Here is a 15,149-nt window from a genome sequence, read left to right on the forward strand (position 1 = left end):
GTGCTTATTCACTGTATATGAGCTGTAAGGCTTCTGCCTTCATCTCTGGCTCACTTAAAAATCTATTAAGAATTTATTAATTCCTTTAAAACATGCAAAAAAAAAAAAAAAAACTTCCAAGAGGAAAAGTCACATAGCCATAGAGCTGCAGAACTTACTGCAAGAATACTGATAAATAAAACATCAGTTATCATCAGTTAATTACAGTTTAAGGCTAAATCCTTGGCTGGTGGAAATTGCTGCAATCATTGACTACAGTAGAACCTATATGCACCAGCTGACTGCCAGCTTCCAAGTTCCAAGTCATGGCAAGTTGCTTTGTCTCTCCATAAAGCAGAGTATTGTATATCTCAATAATATTTCATTATAATTCTTACACATTGCTAGGAAAGTTACATATTCAAAGACGATATATTGATTTTGAGTCCACCCCAATACATACATTTGAAAATAGGTTTCTCTGAACAGTTAAAGAAAACCCTGGTTCAAATTATTGCATAATATGAAAAAAAATCACAAAAGTGCATACATGTATGTATGTACATATAAATGCAGAAGAGAGCCATATTGCCACTTGCAGCTACCACTATATGGCATTTACTGCTGTGGAAACAGGCCTGTGTTGGATCACAGAGTACATTTACATGAATGTAAACTTTACCCCTTGATTTGAGAGATCCCACTAGGAGATGTCTTCCTATTAGGGAAAAGAGTAAGGCTAGGGCCTACCTGGAAGTGGAACTTTATTTCAGGCATCTGTATGTGGACCAAGACTTGCCCCACTGAAGCTGCAAAATTAAAGCTTTATTGCAAAAAGAAGAAACTATTTACACCATGCTGGTAGCTAAGTTAGTATGTCAACTTTATGGACTTCTGTAGAGCAGATATTAAATGATTCTTTCCATTTCCCACCAAGTAAATCTGGTAGAAACAATACCATGTTTCCCACTAGCTTCATGATTTTTAAAGTGGCCAAGCTTAGAATGGCAACTGAATGCACTGAAAGGCATCAGCACTGTGAATAAAATGTTCACTTCAAGCTCTCTCTCAGTGACATTTCCTCAGCAAGTGAAGAGTTATATTTTTAACTGCAAGCATGGTCTCTGTGCAGGTTGGTTTGATCAACGTCTCAGGAAGTAAAAATCCAAAATGGCCAGTGTCACGCAGCTCAAATGCAAATGCGTAGGGGATGCCATTTTTGTAGGCCCAGTCCATAGAGCTGCCAGAACTCACATCTGAAAGAGGAAATTCAGAGAAAATTTTAAAAAATGTTAAATTCAGGTCATGTTGAAAGCACCAGAAGGTTCATGTGGCATTTTGTCTCTGGGACTCAGTGAATATACTTGCAACTCAAACTGTTGCTTGCTCTGATCCTGAACACCCTTTCGAAAAGGGCATGGGCACCCAGCACCTGGTGAAAGGTGCTCAGCATGGTGTGGATTAGACCCTTGATTTTCATAGGAAAAATATTATAACTGACTGTTTTGTGTAAAGCAAAATTTTAATAAAAGAGAACATATAGAATAAAGCCTCAGACTGTTCCTGTCCTCATCTGTGTGCAGTCTAAAGCTTTCCTTCCACAATGATCTCCCAGCTGAACTGGAGTTCTGTGTGCTCCTAGGTTTAACCTGGGTTTTTTAGGCAATTCCTTTTCAGGGAGAAGAGGAACAGTTGATAAAGTAATCTAACTTCTCCTTTTTAAAGTGCTTTTAAAATTATTTTCATTTGTCTTATATTCTCACTATTTCCTCACAGCATGAGAGCATTTGTATAGGTGGTGTCTAATATTAACAAACCTTCCCAAGGAAGTGTGCTGCTTATGCTTTCATTGTCTCCCTAAGTTGTTTACCCAAGACACATATTTATATAAAGATCCATCTCTCACGTGGCCTGCTGTAGTCTGTGCAATTCTGGCATTCATTCACACTGCTTTTCCTTTGACATAGGACTGACTGCACTGTAATGAGCACAACAAGATGATCATGCTGTGAGATGGAGGCCCACAATAAGTGGAGCTGTAGCCAAAACACAGCAACAGCAGAGGAGATGCAGGAAGTTGCTTGTGAAAAATCTTAAGCTTTTCACTTTTTCAGTATCTGTTATCATTATCCACAGCATGCAGGCCTCATAGTTTCAGTAAAGAAAAAAAAGTGTCTTGTTGAAACCTGTTGAACTTCTTTTTCTCTTACCTGTCAACAGAGAGCTTGACTGACAAATGCTGTTACAACTTAGTAGTGCATTTGCAGATAATGATATGCTTTCTAAGATCTTAATTTATCTTTCTTTTTTCAAAAATATGGTTTTATATGTTATCAATATTTACTGGCTTTTGCCTCTCATATGCATTGCAGTTTAATCTCTTTTATTGCATCAGTTGAGTTAATCTTACTGCAATCAACTGACTGAATCAGCTGCAAAGCTTCATCTTCCGCCTTCCTCACAACCCAAAACTATGTCAAAGTTCACTTTAAACAGTGTTTGCTTTCTTTGTTATAATAAGGGTATTCTCCTTCTTACCATAGGAAGGTCAAAGTCACAAAATCTGCCAGAGGAAAACTTACACAAAGTGCTAGAAGCAGGACCATATCTGTATCTTATACCATAGGCTGACTGAAGAGCGTTAACAGCATTATAGGCTGCTGATTCCTGGGGAGGAGGAGAAAAACAAATACATAAATGCCACATAAAATTACCAGATTTTTAAAAAGACATACACAAACTCAGTCACGCCATGTAAGTTCACTGCAAACACTAAGGCAAATGACTATACAGGAAGAAAAGGGATGAAAAGCAGGTGAAATTTAAAAGTCCTGAGATAGATATATGTTTCTGCTGTTTTTTTTCAATCTGAAAGATTACTTTTATTTTAAGTATTTTAAAAGAACAGATTTCAGGAGAATGTTAATAAGAGAGTTGTGCCTAAATTAGAGCAGAATATGCATGTTGTGATCAGTACACAGCTCTCCAGTTTCAAAGCAGCTCTGAATAATTGAACACTTTAATCGAAACGGTAACTGACAGCTCACTAAAATGATCCGGCCCAGACAGAAACATCCTTTCTACTGCTCAGAATTAATTGTGTCCCCCTGCTAGCACCAAATGTTATTTATCTGCTATGCATGTGGGGTCCTACAGTTCTCCACTGTACACAGTCCATGTAGGCAAACAACCTTTGTTCTATCAGCTTCAGGAAACAGAGATCCATTGCTTTCTAACTCACTGTAATTGCCAAGAGAAATGGAGAATCTGAAACTTCACCCTAAGTCACCATTTTAGAGACTTCAAGTATTAAAAACTATTCATTTAGGAGCTACCAGGTGATGGAGAGTTTGGTTGTAGGCAAATATTAAAACAAACAAATAAATAAGCAACAATATTCCATTAATTTTCACTGTGATCCCCATAACGAGCTTTATAAATTACAGGAAATTACTGCAGTTTCTTTTTCCAACCTCCTTGTTCTTTTTGACCCACTTCAATAAAAAGAAATATAACTTCCAAATACTGGCAAAATATTTAAAATTGGGATTTGGCTTCCATTTGGCTGTTGTTTAAAACAAGTGTCTCTCTTCGTTCCTTTAGGTTTGTCCTTCACACCCTCCAATGAGGAGACTGATGTAAGGGCTCACAAAGCTTAGGAACACCTATTAAATATCAAAAACTGGGATCCTTTAGTCTAAAAGCTATGGATGGAAAGATAGAGTGTGTGTGTGCTACGGGCTAGTTACTTCTTGTCTCAGAATGGAAATATCCCTTGAGCAACAAAAACTATACTGCACATACACTGGTGTGTGTTCTCTTTTAGACATTCCTTCTCCTTACAATTTCCTGTCTATAGTGTCGCCTATTGCCTTACATTGCTCCGGATATCTTCATAAGATACCCAATAATTATATACTTGCAGAGGAGATGCTGATTCTTCCTAACACCATGTCTTTATCACCTTCTCTCTTGTCTGTTCAGAAAAAAATATTCTTGCATCTGCTGTCTTCAAAGGAATTAGATTCTGTTGTTTTAAATTGCCAGTCTATGTTTTTTTGGTAAGTAATAGTCATCAATTCACTTGGGGAACTCCTTTCTCAGTGTTACTCCCCAAAAGAGGGTGGAGAAGGTAGAATAAAAAGAAGATTCATGACTTTATTCACAGTCAATACAGGGCTGGGTGGTCAGTCCCCACAAGTCTCATATTTTTAGCTCCTTTGGCTGCTTAGTTAACTTCTAACTTGCTCTGTTCCACAGGAATGATGTCAGACAGAAGAATATTTAGTAGCTGCTGAAATTAAGTGTCTCGACAGAAATAAACCTACAAAGAGAGTTTAGCTTGTGGAGTGCTGGCTGCTCAGCCTCCTGAGAGAACAGACGACTGAAACTTCAGTGAAGCTCCAAGGACTGCCAGCATCATTTATTCTGCATAGGATAAATCTAAGGTGCAGTTAAGCTCCTTTGGAGAAAACTAACTTAAACTAGCAAGTTAAAAGTCATTGCAACTTACAGCTTTCAAGGTAAAAATGAAAGATATATGGAAAATGTAATTTTACTGGGGACTGAGGGTGACAGAAAGAGGATTGCAACTGGTTGATGCAGTATGGGTCTGTGAGCAGGAGCAAACAGAAAGCAAAGCTTAGCCAGATTTCCCTAAGAGAATAAGCCATAAGGAGGGTTTTATGAACAGGAGGATGGCTAAAACAGACCTCAGACTGCAAGCAGAGGGAATAGTTCTGCGTTTGGATGAGCATGAAATACATGAAATGTATGTATCTAAATCAATACACTTACATCAGAAAATGTATTCTTATTGCTTTATTCTTCTCATATACAGAAGCCTCTGATGTTAATTAACTGCTTGTCTTAAACAGTTAAAAGCACTGTGTCTAAGCAGAATGATACATAATGCAATTGAAGCTTTACTTTTGGTGAAATCGAAAGATTTCTCCTTGAACTGATAAATGCAAACAATTTCAATTTTTTTTTGTTCATAACATTGAAGATGATCTACTGTATGATCCTAGTGTTTAAGTTCTGAGCATGAAGAGACAGAATTTCAGCTACGTGCCCAAGGACTTGACTACATAATTCCCATTACAGTTAATTAAATAAAATGATAATAATTATAATTAAAACCTAGGGATTTATCCTATAAAGTAATTTGAAGGGACTGATGGATGGAAAGCACTATACCATTTTAATCAAATTACCATGGACTCATGGTGAGTCAAGGTTATATAACCAGAAATGCGATTGCAGGCAAATCCAGAATAAATACTTCTCAGTGTTAAATATATGCAAAGTATTGAAGAAACAAGTCTCCTCTCAAAACAAAACATACAACAAATATTATATAAGGGAGCATATTCTCCCAAGTTTTAATGTACTTACCACACAGCTGAAGTTTGGAATAGTTTCATATTTGTAAGAGTAAGGGTACAGCAGCATCTGTGCATATGCATGGAAGGACAAGTAGGCTTTTATTTGTTTCCGATGTTTGCGGAGGAAATGAGCGACAGCCTTTACTTCAGGCTCAGACTCAGGAAAGGGACCACAGTATGTGTCATCACATGGGTGAAATGAAGCACCTTCATCTAGAGATTGAAAGAGAAAGTTGATGGTGCACGATCACAGAGAATTTCCAAGGGTCAGCTTCTGGTTCAACCTTTTTTGGCCCCCGTGAAAAAGCATGAAAAGCAATAAACACATTGCTTTCTTGTGACTGATGAGCTTGAGTCAGTGGGACCTCAGTACAGCAATCTGCTTGTTCATCTAGTAGACACAACGAGTTTCCAATTGGCCAACTACGGGCAGTTCTCCCAAGAGGATATATTTCAAACCCAACAGAAAAAGGAGAGCTTGACTTCACTGTCCTTTCTTCCCTTGCTTTCTGTATCAGTAGCACTTTTTATGACAGCATTTCCTTATTAAAACTATTGATAGGTCTCAGTTGGTCTGTTTGAAATCAGAGAGCTATACCTCTTTATTAATCACTGCCAAGACAAATCTAGACTTTAAGAGCATTTTAATGTACTGGTTACTACAGTGGTGGTTACAATGGTAGGTACAAAACCTCAACAGGTGTTACCTTAGAGACTGGTTTAAAACATGAGAATAGTTCCTGATTAGACTATTTTCACCCTTGCAAACCTTGTGGGGAAAAAAATGACAAGCCACATGGGATGATCACTGTTAGTTAAAATAGAAATCATCTCAGTTTGTACAGGGCCTGAATTTCCTTCAAGTCTGGGGCAGGAGTTCAGTTTTGAGGATATCTTTCACTACATCAGCCTGCTCAGGTGGCAGCAAGCTGCACAAGAGTAGCCTACTTGTAATATCCCATGAGGTACAGAAAGATGAAACTTAGAAAAGGGGACGTGGTGGTGGCTCCTTTATCATTTAGCAATTCTGTATCTAAGCCATCATCTCATTTACAGCTTAGGGCTTGGGCCTGAAAGAACAATATTTACGCAAATCCTGTCCTCTCCTATCTGCTGTGATTTCAAAATACCATGTTTTACACTGACCTGCAGAATAATAATAATTTGTTTGAGAACTTCCCTGGTGCCATTAGAGACTTACAAAAGCAATGTTTTATTAGCTTTCCTTTGTACAGTAAGTACTGCCATCTTCAATTAATAAGAAAAGAGCAGTGTGTGAGAAGGCATAAAGATATCAACTAAACCAGGGTTATACAATCAACATAATGCCAAAATTAAAAAGTGGAAGAATTTCATGCTGCTGTTTCATTTTAAGATGAAAATTGAGGCTACCATTCAGTGGCCACAGGTGGGGATTTCAAAAGATATTAGTGCTTGGATTGCAGTGGATATGGAAGGGTTATATAGAGGGCAGATGGTATCTCCCATGCAAAACAGATGGCCACCAAGTCATCCAAATCTCAAGAGCACTCTGCCTCAATGTCTTGTCAGATAATACAGCTAAAGGAGAGCTATTTAACACACCCTCCAGAGCCTTTGCTTTTTTTTTTATGGATACTTCATCTCCTGTAACAGTGTATACCAAATTATGGAAATGAATATCACTGTTAATAAACAGTGGAATCCTACAAGCTAAGGGTAAAACGACCCAATGGAAAAATATGACTCAGTTTAGTGACTTTCAGTGAAGAAAAAAACTTTCTAAACTTCCCAGCCCATTACTGTAAGCCATTTAAAATCCCAGCTGTAGTTAATGCTTTACCTTAAGAGAAGCTGGCTGTAGTAAAAAGAGAGGGTTTCAATGGTGGCCTTGGATAATGTAAGGATATACTCAGTTTTCATACTGAAAGTTCTTTCAAAGTAACTCAAGAAGGAAAAAAATTGATACAGTATGTAGCAACTCCAGTGAAATTTCTGAGTTACAATCATGAGAAGCAAATGGAATTGTGTAAAATGTCACCATGCTGTCTTATTTTTGTACCTGATAGCATACCAGGGAGTAGGTATTCTTCAACATTCATCATGAGATCAAGCAAACAAAGGAAATGTGTGCTGAGACTGATAAAACCAATGCTTTGATACAGAAAGAAGACAGACAATGGATGAGCTGGAGCATGATTCTCAAACTTACTTGCAGCCACTTCTGCCAGTGTGGGGTACTGTTTTCAGTGAGCACTGTGGTACACCGGAAATTGGGATGTGCTGGAAATTTTAACTCCCATTGCTGCTCTCACAGGGATTTGGACGCAACCTCTTTAACTGGATTTGCCCTATGAACAATTTAGTTCTAAGTACCTCATTATTTGTTTTAAAGTTGATATTTATTTCATTATCATTAAACCACTGTGCTGGCTGTTGCACATATATTCGTATTGCAAGGAGCATTCCCAGAGGCTTTGCTGTCAGTATTCACATGGATCTGTGTGCAATTTCTGTGCACTATTTTGGGTACAAGGTGCTGCAATGTGAAATCTAGCACAATCAGTGATATGGCTTTTTTCTTGGTCCCTAGAGAATACAGAAGTGATATCACAAAGTTTACATCAAAGTCCTACACTGGCAGGGAAGAGGAAAGCAGACAGGATGCTGTGATATCTGTACTGACTAGCTCCCTGCTGCTTGCTTGCAGCGGCTTTGCTGGGGCTGGATTCTGCCACAACACACCTGCCTGGAACCCCCACAGTGAAGTTAAGCCTGTCTGCAAACTGAAGTGCGACCAAACTGAATGAAAAGGTTTTTACAAGCACATGCAGTTTTAAATGTTAAACACACCATGATTATGCAAGCTTCAAAGTGTGATATGATCCAGATTCTTCTCTGACTCATTTAGTGTCCAGGACCTTCTGAGCACCAGTCAGCCCAGTTCATGAAAGAGCTCTTTATTCTCCATCAAAATAGAGAATCAGACAGAGTTTGGGTTCCAGAGAGGGAAGCAGAGCATATGCATGATGAGCAACCTTGAAAGAATTTTTATTTTTTAAACTCGGGGCGAGGACCTGTCTTTCATGTTCAGTGCAGGGGAGAAATGCAACAAGTAGGGGATTACAACACACAAGGTATGTGGGTATTACGACAGTTTCACTCAGGCTAGAAAAAATAGGTTTTTAAATGAAAACTAAGCAGTTATTTTTAGGACTGAGTAAAAATGCACTCTAATGCAGTGGCTAGGGAACAGGAAAAGGGAGGTGCTGAGAGATGTGAACCCAAAAAAGATTAATTAGGACTAGAAAGAAAATGCACTGAGTGTTAATGTTGCACTGATAGGTACCTAAAATATGTGTCCAAAGACTTCATAAAAGAACTGATCATTCCAACTACACCAGTGGCTATCTTCTGAACAGTAAATGTATGTTCCCAAAATACCTGCAGTTGTGACTTATGCACTTGAATAAATGATGATAGCAGTGATGCAGGATTGGTTCATTTTTACATTATTTTTGCAGCATAACATTGCATTAAAGATTGTGATAGCGGCCCTGGGACTCAGCTAATGTAGGCTTTCTGTAACTACTTCTGTGTCAGTCCTCTTCTTACAGCAAGTAGAGTTGAAAAAATTCAGAAGCATATTTCACAGGTCCATACTGTACTGAAAGTATGCTTCTGTTCACACTCACTGCATTTGTAAACTTCCCGGGCAGGTTATTCACACTCACTTTTATCCTTACAATTCTCAAAGCTCTACTAGAAGAATCCAGTCATTGCAAGCCAGACCGCACGGTGCTCACTCCTACTGCAAGTAATTAGAGTATTGTGGAAACATCTAGAGACTTCCAGAGGAAGAGGGATGGGCTGAAGGGAGGGCCCTTGCACTAGCATTACGCAAACACAATTTTTTGTCTTTACAAGCTTGTAGTATAAATAAGGAAGGTGGATTAATGCTGGAGGAGAAAAGAGCTGCACAGAGAAGTGAAGGAAGTTGCTCAAGATGGGAGAGCAGGTCAGCAGGTATAAATTGCTGTATTTCATAACAAAGTGTTCTTACTTTCTTACACCAGAACTTGTAGGGCTGCTTACACCTGTGTGAGTTGCACTGTCTTCTGTAAGATTTAATCAAATACTATTTCTTCGATGGACCCATTTCAGCTCTTCTGCTAGTTATTTCATTACTGCTGCATCCTCTATGCAAAACTGAGGCAAATTTTTATGGAAGTATTTACAAAAGTGCTGGGAGATTCAAGTTGTATCTCCATACATTTAGAAACACCTTCTTTCTGTATTAAATCACTAATAATTAAGGCCTTAAGACCACTGAGGCTGACAAAGCAAGTTCGACATTTCCAAAGCTAAAATAATTTCAGAGAAATGAAGAATTCAATAAAATGAAGTTTGAAATGTTTCCTAAAGCTGTAGTAAGGTGAATCCTAAAAAGTGATGGACCAGTCTCAATACTGGGCTTCAAATTATTTATATGATTGCCAAAATACAAAATAACTGTATGTGTGATTTTTTTACTTTTGCAACATTTTCCATGAAAACTTTTTACTTATTATAAGGTCTGTTTCTCCAAAATTCAGGACTTTTATTTTTTTAGAACATAAAAGGAATATTTGAGCCTTGGCTTGTGGCTTTATGAGAAAGTATCTTCAACTTTAACTGTGGAAAAGAGAACACTTCACAACAGATGTGATCTAACCTACTTGGATAATTGCCTCTGTTGGATAATTAAATACAGAGTAATCTGAACTGGGAGACCAAAGCACCTCTGTACTTACCACACCATTTCACTTTCCAGTTGCGATTAGCATCAACACCATGACAGTGAAACCTTGTGTTCTTTGATCTCGTTTTTCTCCAAAATCGATCCTGTCAGAAGTTACAAAGTATTTAAATAGCAATAGTACTATATTTTGGCAAATATCTATTTGTACACGTAACAGATCAACCCTAGTAAACACATACAATATTCTACTTCGACTGAGGTAATTTACTTCCATTTTGCAAGGCAAAAAGTGATGGACCAGAGTATACAGAAAGTCACCTTTGAATGATGTACAACCATTCGATCTTTCCCGTCTGAATAATTTTTTGAGAAATACTACTGAAATTACTTACATTTGTCCAGCTAAAATGATATCCATCCACATTAAATACAGGCATGATATAGAAATACAGCTGAGTTAGCATCTTTCTCATAGCAGGATCAGTCTGGTAAGTCTGAAGAGCCTAAAGCAGAAAAGCCAAAGAAAACAGTTTCCATAATAAAAATAATTTTCCAATTAAGTATTGTGACAGGCTAAGACAGTCATGAGGCCTTCAGCAGTATAGAGATCTGATCTCATGGCACCACAGACATCCTTTGAGCTCTGCTTGAAAGGCTGACGTCTTCCTGCAAATGTGATTCAGGCAGCATGTGAACACATGAAAAAGGTGTTTAAAAGTAGCTGCTTCTCAGCTACTTTCAGTAGTCAAGAAGATACAACTCATATTACAGAGAAGCAAATGCATACAAAGTATTTCTTGATATAGGAGCTGAAAGCCAGTGGAATAGATTTTTACTTGAGGAAAAGAATTTAGTTCCCATAAGACAATGGGGTCCTGTTGTCTCCACCAGGTGACAATTTGATAAGGTCTTAAAGCATTTAAGGCTCTCATTACACAAGCTTTTGTTGTATTCATAATACATGCACAATTATTAATACAGGGAGTTTACTCCTTTCTAACTGAGAAATCCTTCTATTTTGAAGAATCTTAAGTATAAAGGTTGGTAGAGGAAGGCTAGGGAGGGAAAGTATTTTTATTTTCCTCTCTGCATCTTAGAAAAACACAGCAAAAATCAGAGGCTCCTCAGCAGTTCTGTTTGCTAGTGCCAGAGATGCTCCTTTACCGGTTCCAGGAAGCTTGGACTCCACATGCTGTAGTAAATACTGTCTCTTGTCATAGCTGGGCACCAAATTTGCATCCTTCAAAGTTTAAGTGTTGATTCTGTAAGGTGAGGAATCGAGTGCTTCACGTGGCAGGCAGAAAGCGTTTCACACTGACACTGGGTTCAGAGGGATGCCTGAGCCTGGCTCCCCTCCTCCTGGTGCTGTGATTACAGCCTTCTGCTCTGCAGTATTTCTGGCCCTTCAGATCCAAAGAGTAGCATGTGTTTGGGGGGCAAAGGGAAATGTTTGTTCTGAAATAAACTAAGCTAAATGCTTTTCAATTGACAAATGCCAGGGAACAGTGTGAAGTACAGGAATTCAATACTTACGGGCTCCCAACCATGCAGCTGTTTGAATTACTGAAGCTGCCATGGGAGCTGAGGGATGCTTTTAGTGAAACACTGTGAAGAAATAGCCATACAACTGGATGTGTCTGGATCTGGAATTTACTCAGGGAGAGGTCTGACATTTTCTTCTTTACTGAGGGGATTAGTGAGACTTCTAAATACTTTTTCTAAGGGGTTCATTAACCACCTCTCTGTTGTGTGATGCTTTCTCTTCACCCAGCCTCATTCTGCCCTCCCAGCAGTGCTCTGCACGTGCAAGTCCTTCAGCCTCACTTGCAGATCCAAAGCAGTGCATCATCCCTGTGCAAAGCCAAGTCACTCCGTGCTACTCCACACTGTTTCAGACAGGCAAGAGGAGGGGAAGGTGAGCAATAGGGGGCAAAGGGGCACAGCACAGAATGAAAAATGAGATTTAGGCAGCAGCTAGAACATCATGGTGTAGAGCATTGCAGGGTGGCATGAGATGACAAAAGAGGGGTTACCACAGGCAGAGAACACATCTAACTAGGTAAAGAGTCTAGCCCTGCATGTAAATCTGCATGGGATTAAGAGCCTGTAAGGTGAGTATGTATGTGAAATCACTAAAACTGTTCTTACAGAGGAGACAGAACCAAGCCATGCTCCAGAATATAAGTCAAGGAAAATGAACATTTTTATTGTACTTATTTCAGGAAGAAGTAATTTAGCTGGGGAGAAAATGAGGCTACATATACAATTTCCTTGACTTTTTTATGCTTTTCTCTTTTTAGACAGTATTAGCAAATTAAGCTCAGGCTTTGTCCCCATGTTGGATATTTGCCTGATAATGAGATTGGCATATGTGCTTGTATCTGTACTTATGTATGCCATTCTTTCACTGTCAGCTGCATCTGTAATTATGCATTTTGTTACCCTGTAATGTTATATACTGTGTTTTAAACTGCAATGGTGTAAGATTAAACACTTTAAAATTATCTCCTTAAAATAACTACATATAATGAATTAATTTAAGGTAATACACTGCTTAAAGTTGCATGGATGAGCTTTGTAAGTTTTTCAGAACCTTTCCAAATTTGCAAAAAATGACATAATGAAAATACTTGAATTAAGACTTTTTAATATAGGTTTTAAATCCTGTGAAGAATATATTTTTCTTCCTAGATAAAAGTACCACCATTTAGAAACCTAAACAAAACATAGACAGCAAAATGCCAAGCACCCTTTCATTTTTTTAAAGTTACTCTGTGTTATTTTAATGCCTTCTGTCATTGGCAAAATATCAGGAGAGACTTTAGGAAGCATTATAGTCTCCTGTAATAATACTGAAATTTGAAGCCTTAAAGTTGATTTAAAGCCAAACATGTCAATCATTCAGTGCTGTTCTTTAAAGCATATACGGGTTTTCTTAATAACTTGATTACCCTTTTAAAGTAGCATTTCATTAAAAATGTAGTGGAACTAGTGCAGCTTTCTTCTTCATGGAAAGCAAGAGTGTAGAGGGTGTCAAATGTAATCATATTCATTCTTTCTGCTGAAAACATTTTGTCTTTCGTACTGCTTTTATCTGGCAATTTTATTTATGAATGTAATCAGCCAACGCGGACTGTATAATCTCTGGCAATGTGCCTTAGAGTTACCAAGGTGTATCCTTGCTGGAGTAAAGCCCATAACTTGCCTTTTGTGACATGATTCCCAAATCCTCCCAACAACGATCATGTGAACTACCTCCCCCATCCCCCTCTGGCAGTGTTGAAACGTTTTCTCCCTGCGTGACACAAGCGAGGCAAATATAAACCATTAGTGAATTAACTGCATTGTAGTTTGCACAGAGCTCTCAGAATATGGCTTGATACTGCTTCCCCATCATGCAATCAATAGCAGCTTTGCTGCTGAACATGCAGAGAGCCAAACCAGCCCAATAAATGCTGAATAGTGTTATTAGTGAGTGAACAGATGATATAGGAACCCTGCCAATACCGTGCAAGCAATCTGCCTGGGGGATGGGGGAAACGACCGGTGATTAATAGGAGGGGGCTCTTTCATCTGGATCAGCTGAGTGGTGGTTGTTGACAGAGCTACACCGGCTTAGGCTGGCTGAGGATCTGGTCCATAGGAAATTTAATTTAGGGGACGAAGTAAACAAAAGAGCTATATTATAAACTGCCAAGGCAATAAAAGGCAAGGGTGTAAAATGGATTTAAGATGCAGCTAGGCTTTTTATAAAATAAGGGGATTGACCGAGAAAGACAAAGCAAGGAGACAGGGTTGAGAGAAACTCTGAAAATGCAATTGAGCTTAATAACAATTTGCTATCCCAAAATTAATTATTATTAAATTTAAGGTAGCAATCAGTTCTTGCTGTTTCTGGTTTTGAATTAAACAATCATTGAATTAAACAGTTACTATTTTAGCACACGGAATTGACTCTCTTTACTGTTGTACCAGAAATCACACAAAACCGCTTCTTACAAAACAGGATTAACTCTTTCATGCCATTAGTAAGATATCACTCAAAACATCCTTTTTGACAGTAACATACAATATTTTACTATTATCTGTACATCTTACACTTTAGGAGGGTGACACTATGATCTGCAACTCAGGCCTTCATTGACACTTTATCAATTTGACAAGCTAGTAATTAGCTCTGTCTTTGTACTTGGAAGCAGTACACCTTTTTATCTCCTTTTTCCCTTTTACTGCTAGTATCCTGCTTTAGCATTCAAATCACAAGCAGAGTGGTAAGCCTGTTATTAGGGCTAAGATACAACTGAGTATCTGAAAACAAATGGTTTAAAACAAAGGGGCAAATTTTCAAGGCTGAAGATTGAACTGTATCTGACGTATCTTCCTTCCTTCCTCTTTGGGAGCAGGAGAAACCAAGAAAAAAGTGAGAGAGATGACTGTACTGCAGCTGCTCTTCAATAATCAGGAGAGAGTCCATAAAAAGAGTCTGACAAGAAGGATCTGCAGAATCCCAATGTAAATGGATGTAAATGGAGAAAATGCTGAAGTAGAGAAGAGGTGGAGGGACTGTGATGTGATGTTAGAGAAGAAAACAGCCATTCCAGGAAACCTGTGCAAGGCTGGGACCACTCAAGCAAAGGCATGATCTTGTGGTGAAGAAGCTGCATAACTACACAGATCTTAGTAGAGATGGGAGACATAACTTCTTGGTTCCACTCTGTGAAGTAGAACTTAAAAAATCTCTTAGGTCCCAAACAAGTCAAGGACTGCCTAGCACAGAAAGGAAAGGCCAGTGTTGTGAAGCACTGTGAGTGCTCTGATCTACTAGCAATTGTATGAAACTGATGCCCACCGACTTGGTGGAGACCTGCCAAGATATATGCCTCTGAAGAATGTAATTACTGAATTTTACGTCCTACTTATGTTGGTCCAGGGTAGTACATATTGAGGGTAACCCAAAAGGATTCACTTGAATACAAGGTTTAACTAAATTGTTGAGACACAACTAAATAGAATGACAGAATCACAGAATATGCTGAGTTGGAAGGGACCCACAGTGACCATTG

The 15,149-nt window shown here is 38.5% G+C and overlaps 1 protein-coding gene across 1 annotated transcript in view; it reads right to left on the bottom strand.

The window, feature by feature from the left end:
- Window positions 1-1,047: 1,047 nt before the first annotated feature.
- CPA6 (carboxypeptidase A6) overlaps window positions 1,048-15,149 on the bottom strand; it is a 78,614-nt gene continuing 64,512 nt past the window's right edge. Inside the window, exons 7-11 of the mRNA XM_027638915.1 lie at window positions 10,479-10,589; window positions 10,139-10,229; window positions 5,377-5,579; window positions 2,562-2,646; window positions 1,048-1,235 (exon numbers count right to left, since the gene is read on the bottom strand). Of these exons, the coding sequence (XP_027494716.1) occupies window positions 1,048-1,235; window positions 2,562-2,646; window positions 5,377-5,579; window positions 10,139-10,229; window positions 10,479-10,589 (678 nt within the window). The remainder of the gene's footprint in view (window positions 1,236-2,561; window positions 2,647-5,376; window positions 5,580-10,138; window positions 10,230-10,478; window positions 10,590-15,149) is intronic.

Source organism: Corapipo altera, unplaced genomic scaffold (assembly GCF_003945725.1).
Source record: "Corapipo altera isolate COAL_440 unplaced genomic scaffold, ASM394572v1 49, whole genome shotgun sequence".
NCBI lineage: Eukaryota > Metazoa > Chordata > Aves > Passeriformes > Pipridae > Corapipo > Corapipo altera.